At 41.4% G+C, this 10,002-nt stretch overlaps 1 protein-coding gene across 1 annotated transcript in view; it reads left to right on the top strand.

The window, feature by feature from the left end:
* LOC109832995 (homocysteine S-methyltransferase 2-like) overlaps positions 1 to 9,257 on the top strand; it is a 19,189-nt gene extending 9,932 nt beyond the window's left edge. Inside the window, exon 7 of the mRNA XM_020400515.1 lies at positions 8,808 to 9,257. Within this exon, the coding sequence (XP_020256104.1) occupies positions 8,808 to 8,957 (150 nt within the window). The 3' untranslated portion in view covers positions 8,958 to 9,257. The remainder of the gene's footprint in view (positions 1 to 8,807) is intronic.

Here is a 10,002-nt window from a genome sequence, read left to right as displayed (position 1 = left end):
TTCATCCTCTGATGACATCCCTTCATGCATTCTCTTGATAGCTCCTGGTCGGAGTCGAGACTTCCGTCGGGCGATTCTTGAATTGACTTTTCTTTCTGGGGAAAAGTCGGGATTTGAGTCACTTGAATGCCGCTTAGACTTTCTTTTATCAGCCACGTTGATGGTGACTTTAGGGAATTCATCATCTTGGGCAGCTGATTTTCTTTTGCGGAAATGTCTCGGTTTAGGCTTTGACAATACAGAGACTCTTCGTGGGATGGCTTCTCATTTGAAACAGTCACATTCTGATAATGCTGCTTTAACGAGTCGCGCACAGGAACAATGAGAGTTTATTTCTTGAATAACTCTCTTTCGAAAATTATTCACAACCCCAACTTGATAATACGAATCATCGGTATGATTGCCAAAAAATTGTATCGTCTGTTGGCATGACCTCCCAGGTATGACGATATCATTTGGTGAATGTGTCTTTTTTTGGGTGTGTAAAACATTGTTGGCATTCTCAGGACAATTTATTTTTGTCTTTGAGCGATCCAAGGTTATGTCGGGAGGCGCACGTTTAAAACCACCCCCTTGCGGGTATGGAGTCTTAACGGGCTTCGAATGCTGATTTTGCATAAGTCCAGACTTTGGAATCCAAACTTGGCAGAGTTTCGGTGGTTCTTTGGTCACCGTTTCCTTCCTCCTTTCTCGTCTTTGTTGTAAGAGAGCACGAGCATGAGCAGCGTTTGCACGACGTTTTTGTATGCGTTCTTTGAGGGTCGAGCGAGCCCTCTTGACAAAAGTCCATTCATCCGTCGTTATTTTAGCAGAGATATGAGTGATTGGTTGTTGAGACAACTGAACCACTCGATGTCTCCTCGACTCTAGGTCCGCGTGATAACGAACCCCGTCGGTTTGTTCCAACACCTTAACCATTTGGCGAGCGCAGCGCTGACGTTGTCTCTGACGAGCCCTTTTCGTCAGTGCCGGTGGGCTTTGATTCGATGACTCTTTAACTAGATAACAGTCATTGTGAGCAGAGGTGTTGCGAGTAAAATCCTCAGCAACAATCAGGCGAGAGTCTTCATTCTGTGCTTTCTTTGGCATATAAGTCTTCTTCAATGGTGAGATCCTCTTGTACTTGCGAGACAATAAAGATCTTGAAGAGGACGATGAGAGATATTCCTCAAATTTGGTTTGGTCGAATTCGTATTCAACCATGGACTCAACCAGTATCTTGATCGTTGGCTGCGACACGACGGTCTCGGCAGCGAGACCGTTGGCTCCCACTGTGGTCGCCAGCTTGTTTGCGTCAAAAGTTGGTTTTGTTGTCGAATTCATTATATCTTCGGTCGATTACAATAAATTCAAAGAAAACAGCCTTTTTATAAGACTCTTTTACACAACAAAAAGAAAATTACAACTCTTGAGAAAATAAACGCAGGATCGTTGTTTGGATCACTGCTTTCGTGGGATCTTTGCCTGTGCCGGGAGCGCTTTGACTCGTGGACCACCAAATCACAGATTCTGATTGAACCGTGAGGGGTTTATGATTCTGACTTCGTTTATCGAAGTGAGAAATTGAAACGATATCTTATCGATGTAAGATAGTCGTTCTTCTTGAAATCAAGTCAAAGCCTGATTATCAAGGATTGGCCGTAAGATCAGCACCGCGAGACAGTAAACACTGTCTCGGAAACAGTAACCGCAGGCAGTTTTCGTTTTAACTGCCTTCCCATGTTTCAAACTCTGTTATTTTGGCAGTTATCAACGTGATTCTCGCCCACGATGTTTCTCACGTTCTTCAACAGTTAGTGGCCACGTGTGGGGCAGTTACAAAACCAATTTCTGATCTTTTGAAAGCTGTCTCCTGCGCGAGACAGAAAAGTCTGTCTCGCGTGCGAGACAGCAAAGTCTGTCTCGCACGGCGAGACAGAAAAGTCTGTCTCGCACGGCGAGACAGTCTTTACTGGTGTTCTTTTGACTTTCTTGGATGATTTCCTTTTGAGCTGTGTTTGGATACCTCTCAGCATTTTTTGACGCCTACACACGCGAGACAATGTTTACTGTCTCGCACGCGAGACAGCTCTCAAAGGCTCAGAAACTATTTTATAAAACGCCGACACGTGGCCATTAACTGCCTGCCCCTTTAGCCGCGGCAGTGTCGACTGCCGCGCTCTTTGGCCGCGACAGTGTCGACTGTCGCGCCCTTTAGCCGCGACAGCATCAGCTGCCGCGCCTAAAGAGACAGTTATTGACCAGCTATTTCTTCAGTTATCGTCTAAGGAGGCTATAAATACCCCCCTATGGCCATCATTGACAGGGGCTGAGCATTTTCCAGAGAGATTAGAGCAGAGAGCCTTGAGTTTTGGTGAATTAGAGCAAGAGAGAGAGTCTTCCTTCTTCACAAACATCCTCAAGAAGCTTCTAGCGAGTCCTAGAGATCTAAGCTCAGACTTGATCTTTGGAAGAGTGAACATCTTACATCGATAAGATATTCGCTTCAAATTCTTACTTCGATAAACGAAGGAAGAATCATTAAACCCCTCACGGTTCAATCAGAATCTGTGATTTGGTGGTCCACGAGTCAAAGCGCTCCCGGCACAGGCAAAGATCCCACGCAAGCAGCGATCCAAACAACGATCCTGCGTTTGTTTCTAAAAAGTTATAATTTTCCTTTTGTTGTGTAAAAGAAGTCTTATAAAAATGTTATTTCTTTTGAATTTGTTGTAATCGACCGAAGATATAATAAATTCCACAACGAGACTAACTTTCGACGAAAACAAACTGGCGATCACAGTGGGAGCCAACGGTCTTGTTGCTGAGACCGACGTGTCGCAGCCGATCAAGATACTGGTTGAGTCCACGGTTGAATATGAATTCGACCAAGCAAAGTTTGAGGAATATCTGTCATCCTCATCCTCAAAGTCTTCCTCGCCTCACAAATGCAGGAAGATTTCATCTTCTAAGAAGGTTTTCAAGTTTTCGACTCGATTATTGCTGAGGATTCTACTCGCAACCTCTCTGCTCACAATGACTCTTATCTAGTTAAAGAGTCATCGAATCAAAACCCACCGGCACTGACGAAGAGGGCTCGTCAGAGACAACGTCAGCGCCGCGCTCGCCAAATAGCCAAGGCCTTGGAACAAACCGACGGGGTTCGTTATCACGCGGACCTAGAGTCGAGGAGGCATCGAGTGGTTCAGTTGTCTCAACAACCAATCACTCATATCTCTGCTAAACTAACGACGGATGAATGGACTTTTGTCAAGAGGGCTCGCTCAATCCTCAAAGAACGCATACAAAAGCGTCGTGCAAACGCTGCTTATGCCCGTGCTCTCTTACAACAAAGACGAGAAAGAAACAAGAAAACGGTGGCCAAAGAACCACTAAAATTCTACAAAGTTTGGATTCCGAAGTCTGGAGTTATGCAAAATCAGCATTCGGAGCCCGTTAAGACTCCATACCCGCAAGGGGGTGGTTCTAAACGTGTGACTCCCGACATAACCTTGGATCGCTCAAAGACAGTAATAAATTGTCCTGAGAATGCCAACAAGGTTTTACACCCCCAGGAGAAGACGCATTCACCAAAAGACATCGTCATACCTGGGAGGTCATGCCAACAGACGATACGATTTTTTGGCAATCATACCGATGAATCGTATTATCAAGTTGGGGTGTGAATAAATTTCGAAAGAGAATTATTCGAGAAATAAGCTCTCATTGTTCCTGTACACGACTCATTAGAGCAGTATTGTCGGAATATGACTACTCCAAACGAGAAACCATCCCGCAAAGAGTCCCAATGTTCCAGAGACTTTTCACCAAAATGTCAAAGCCCAAGCCGAGATATTTTTGCAAGAAGCTTGCTGTTCAAGAGGATGAATTCCCTGAAGTCACCATCAATATGACTGATAAAGAAAAATCTAAGTGGCATTCAAGTGAATCAAATCCCGACTTTTCACCGGGAGGAAAAGTTAATTCAAGAATTGCCCAACGGATGTCTCGACTCCAGTTAGCAGCTATCAGACGTAGAGATTACAAGAGAATCAAGAATTGCCCAACGGATGTCTCGACTCCAGTTAGCAGCTATCAGACGTAGAGATTACAAGAGAATGCAAGAAGGAATGTCCTCGGAGGATGAACTCTCGGACACTTGTTCTGCAATCGCTTCGGATGATACAATATCTAGCACGGGACAAACCAAAGAAGTGTTCACAATCACTTCTGATCAGTTTGCTCAAATGCTTCAAGAAGCTCTAGCGAAGCAACGTGAAGAAATTAGAGCTGAGATGAAGATGGAGATGGAGTTGGCTATTCAACAAATGAGATAATTGCTAACTCAACGGTCTCAACTTCCTGAGTCCAGTCAGCGAGCTGAATCCAGCCGCCGCACTCAAAATATTACAGATGACAGTGATCCGGAAGTGGATGAAGTCATCTTTGCTGATGCACCTCCTAATAACGATAACACTGGGGGTGGTTCAACGGATCCTCCTAACAACGATATTGGGGGTAGTTCAATCGCACCTCTTAATAATACTGGGGGTGGTCCAATTATTTCTCCTCAATATCACTCAAAGAGAGATGAAGATGAGGACAAGAAAATGCAGGATCTTGAAAACAAAGTCAATGCTTTGATGTCCGCTCAGGAAGTAAAGAAGACGGGTATTCCTTATCCCTATCCAAGAGAATGAGATTCAATACCGTACCCGGCAAAGTTCAATCTGATTAACTTCACACCATTTGATGGGAAGAGCTCGCCTACTCAGCACTTGATTTATTTCAAGTCTCATTTGGGCATGATCTCTGGAAATGAGGCTTTAATGGTCCGGTCATTCGTTAGCACCCTTCGTGGGCCCGTCTTCGATTGGTACCGACATCTCAAGCCAGGGAACATCAATTGCTGGGATGACATGAAAAGTTTGTTCCTCAGCAATTTTTTCGATGATGACACCGAAGTGTCAATCGGAACCCTTTTAGATGAGAAGCAAAAAGACGGAGAGTCAGTCGATAATTTTGTCAAGCGCTTCCGTAACAAGATAATGAATTGCAGAGATCTTGTTACAGAGGAGTTCATCCTGCAAACATGCCACAATAATCTCTTCATCGATGTCCTGGAAGCCCTGGGGGTCGTACCATCCGAGACTTGGAAAGATTTGAAAATACGCGGTGAACAAGCTGAACACTTTCTTAAAAGAAAGAAAGCTGAGAGAAGCCGACCGACGACATCTGCAATCGCTGGGAACGCGACTCTCGATCCGAAGTTTCAAAAAGAGTATTCTTTCGAAAATGATGAAGCTCCAGCCATATTGAAATACCTCCTCGCCAATGACAAAATCGAGCTACCACATATTAAAGATCAGGAGGGAGCTAAGAGAATTACGGATCCAAACTACTGTGCGTACCACAGAAGGGTTCTTCATCCCACAGAGATTTGCTTCGGACTCAAAAACAAAATCCAAGCCTTAATTGACTCCGGCGTCATAACGGCAAAACAAGCCAAGTAAAAACGACTCATACTCCATTGGGTAAAGTTCCTTGAGAATTTTTACATGTAATATTCTTAAGGATAACCCGGTCATGTAACTCAACATGATGTTAGACCCAGTTTCGCGAAGGAAGCTGGGGGTGGATGGTTCATGTAACGGGAAGTTCTCGGAAGAATGCTATATGTAATTTTCTTAGGGATAACCCGATCATTACAAACAAAGTGATAAACACTACATCCCCACGGTGATTTCCGAATACTCTTTTGCTGAGATGAGATTCGATCATTTCTTTAGATCAATCTCCCCTCACAAAACTCATATTTGGTCAAACCTTTAAACAGTTAGGGCCAAAACCAAAATCCCCTCTCGATTCCTTCCATGAACGAGAGGTCCACAAATTGAGCGATCAAACCTTTAAACAGTTAGGATCGTCTTAAATCCCCATTTGGTCAAACCTTTAAACAGTTAGGGCCAAAGCCAAAATTCCCTCTCGATTCCTTTCATGAACGAGAGGTCCACTCAAATTGAACGGTCAAACCTTTAAACAGTTAGGATCGTATCAAACTCATATTTGGTTAAACCTTTAAACAGTTAGGACCAAAACCAAAATCCCCTCTTGATTCCTTCCATGAACGAGAGGTCCGCAAATTGAACGATCAAACCTTTAAACAGTTAGGATCGTCTTAAATTCTCATTTGGTCAAACACTCCTACAGTTAGGACCAAAACCAAAATCCCTTCTCGATTCCTTCCATGAACGAGAGGTCCACAAATTGAACGATCAAACCTTTAAACAGTTAGGATCGTCTTAAATCCCTATTTGGTCAAACCTTTAAACAGTTAGGGCCAAAGCCAAAATTCCCTCTCGATTCCTTCCATGAACGAGAGGTCCACTAATTGAACGATCAAACCTTTAAACAGTTAGGATCGTATCAAACTCCCATACGGTCAAAACTTTAAACAGTTAAGACCAAAACCAAAATCCCCTCTCGATTCTTTCCATGAACGAGAGGCCCACAAATTGAGCGATCAAACCTTTAAACAGTTAGGATAGTCTCAAACTCCATACTTGGTCAAACCTTTAAAGATTCTCTAAGTGGAGATCCCACTTTGAGTTTCTTTTGCACCAGGAGATAGAATATAAAATTCTTGCTCTCCAATTTCGGGTTTATCTCTACCAACAAACAAGAGAACATGAGATAGAATATAAAATTCTTCCTCTCCGATTTCGGGTTCATCTCTACCAACAAACAAGAGACCAGGAGATAGAATATAAAATTCTTCCTCTCCATCATCGGGTTCACCTCTACCAACAAAAAAGAGACCAGAATACTCCAATAGGTATACGAGTCTAAACTATTTTTCTAATCTCAACAGGAAGTTTCTGGAGAATATCACTCAGAATATTCTTAAGAATAACCTGAATACTCCAATAGGTATACGAGTCTAAACTGTTTCCCTACCCTCAACATGAAGTTTCTGGAGAATATTACTTAGAATATTCTTAAGAATAACCTGAATACTCCAATAGGTATACGAGTCTAAACTGTTTCCCTACCCTCAACAGGAAGTTTCTGGAGAATATTACTTAGAATATTCTTAAGAATAACCTGGCTACCTCCCAACGAGTATATAAGGTTAACTATTTCTCGAAAAAAAAATAATAATAAATACATGAGTATAAACTGTGTTCTTATGAAGACCGATACAGTGATTAACAATCCAGTATCGATTTGATGACAAAAGCTGAATTCACAAGTACAAATTCCAGCTTCGATTCAAGATCTCGACAACGGTCAGGCGATAAACGTAGTACCGGAAGAATCTTAACTATTCTACAAAGCACTGGATAGATTGAGAGATAAAAAGGTCAAGAGTTGAACTCATTTATGAGCCCCTCTCCACGATCCACTCAACCAAGTATTGAAGGGACTGTGAGTCACGCCTATCTTATCTAAAGTATCCCAGACTCCTCTATAAAAGAATTAATCTGGAATACTTTGGAGGGTGTATCTGTAGGCGTCAAAAAATGCTGAAAGATATCCAAATACATCTCAAGAGGAGATCATCCAAAAATCAAAAGAACACAAGTATGGACTGTCTCGCACGCGAGACAGTGTTTACTGTCTCGCATGTGAGACAGTCTTTACTGTCTCGCCATGCGAGACAGTATTTGCTGTCTCGCCATGCGAGACAGTGTTTACTATCTCGCACGCGAGACAGCTCTCAAAGACTTAGAAATTGTTTTATAAACCGCCGACACGTAGCCATTAACTGCCAAAGAACATGGGAAATGTCGTGGGCGAGAATCACGTTGACAACTGCCAAAATAACGGAGTTTTAAAACGTGGGAAAGCAGTTACAAAACTGTCAGGCAGTTTAAGTTTTCTGAGACAGTGTTTACTATCTCGGAACCCGAGACGGTCTTTACTGTCTCGGCCGTCGAGACAGCAAACACTGTCTCGGAAGCACTGTTCATCCAGGGGTTATAAATACCCCCCTGAGATCGATTCTTGAAGGGGCTGATCAGAGAGCAGAAGGCTGAGCATTTTAGAGCATACAGAGCAGAGTTCCTGAGCTTCTGGCAATTCCTTGAGATTCGAGCTTTGACTTGATCTTAAGAAGAGTGATCATCTTACTTTGATAAGATATTCACTTCAAATTCCTACTTCGATAAACGAAGGAAGAACCACTAAACTCCTCACGATTCAATCAGAATCTGTGATTCGGTGGTCCACGAGTCAAAGCACTCCCGGCACAGGCAAAGATCCCGCGCAAGCAGCGATCCAAACAACGATCCTGCGTTTGTTTCTAAGGAGTTTGTAATTTGATTTTTGTTGTAAAGAGTAGTTTTACAAACTGCGAAACTTACTCCTTTGTATTCATTGTAATCGATAAACAGTTATAATGAATTCTACAACATAACCTATTCCTGACGCAAACATAGGTTACAACAGAAAAACTATGTTAAGTGTCAAAATATATTCCCTTGAAACGAGAAATATGTGAGTTAGTACAAGTTGGATGCAGTGGCTTATTGTGGATTAGTAGCTGACAAAGGAATTAATGATATTAGAAAAAGGAATTAATGATATTAGATAACCTGCCTTCTGTAGGGAATGAAGCTTCTGAATGTTTCATTTACATTAATTCAAGTTTCAAGGTTATTGCGGCACAAACGTCTTTGTATCCTTTGCGTTCCGCTTCTCTTCCACCTGATAAATTGCAACTGTTTCAAGAGGGAAAAAAATTGCTTGAGGCATCTTTCTGTTTATCAATACGAAAAACATTATGGTTATATCTGGTCATCTTAATAATTCCTTCCCTTTTGCAGGCGTCTACTGGTGTTTCAGATGAAGATTTTGTTTCATATGTCAGCAAATGGCGTGATGCCGGAGCTTCTCTTATAGGGGGCTGTTGCAGGACGACACCGCGGACCATCAGCGCCATATCCAGGGTTTTAAATGTGGATCGTGATAACTAGCTATTTCAATAAGTAAACGAGTTAATTAGCGGCCTTAGAAAATGTGCAATAGTACGGTAAAGGAAAGATTTTGAGCGCACGCTCTGATGTAATTCGAGCATATGCCAGAAAATGTGCACCGTAAGCTAGAAGAGCTGAAACTTTGCTGAGTATGTAACTGTAGCTTTATGTATTGTAATGAACATGATAAATTTGTATGAACTGTCGGTTCTGAGTGGATTTGTGTGCTTTATCTGTGGAGTAATTTATTGTTTCTGAATGGTTAGGTTTTGAGTTGTATGGCAAGAAATTCTTTGTTGATCTAATGATCACTATTTATACGCTTTCAGTCTTATCAAACATGGATATTGATGATATTGTATATCCTAGTATTCATACTTACATGTAAATATGATAAAACATGTATGTCATCTAGGGGTGTGTTCGGTCCGGATACGGCTCGGATATGATACCTACCTATTATATCTGTATCCACTTCTCAATTGTCGATACGAATGTGTTGGTAAGGAAAATTTATATCCACATTAGCTAAAATAGGATACGTTTACAGCTATGTATTAAGATATATAAGGAAATATACATGCAGATGTAAAACGGATATAATAATCCTAGATCATGTTGAAAAAATATTGTTGATATGATACAAGAGAGTTCATTAATATGCGCCTTATATTTGAGAAGCTAAGATCTAGATATTTTAATCATGAAAATTAACTTTAAATCCATTAATATAAGGATTAAAATTGTTGCAACAATATGACCAATATATATTCAGGTATTTTGGATACGGATTCAGATATTTGACTACATAACTATATTCGTAACCACCCACTTATAGATTTTAGTAACCATATTCGCATCCTAACATATACAGACAAATATTTCTCGAATACGGATATTTTTGTGCGCCTCTAACACTGCCACCTAATATACAAAAATGTATATAACACCTTTTAAAAAAAAAGATTGTATACGATCTATTTTGGTGACTACAATAATGATCCATTAAATAAGGCTTAATTGCACAACCCTCTACTGTTTTCCT

The sequence above is a fragment of the Asparagus officinalis genome, chromosome 3 (assembly GCF_001876935.1).
Source record: "Asparagus officinalis chromosome 3, Aspof.V1, whole genome shotgun sequence".
Taxonomy (NCBI): Eukaryota; Viridiplantae; Streptophyta; class Magnoliopsida; order Asparagales; family Asparagaceae; genus Asparagus; species Asparagus officinalis.
This window is presented reverse-complemented; position numbering and strand designations above follow the sequence as displayed.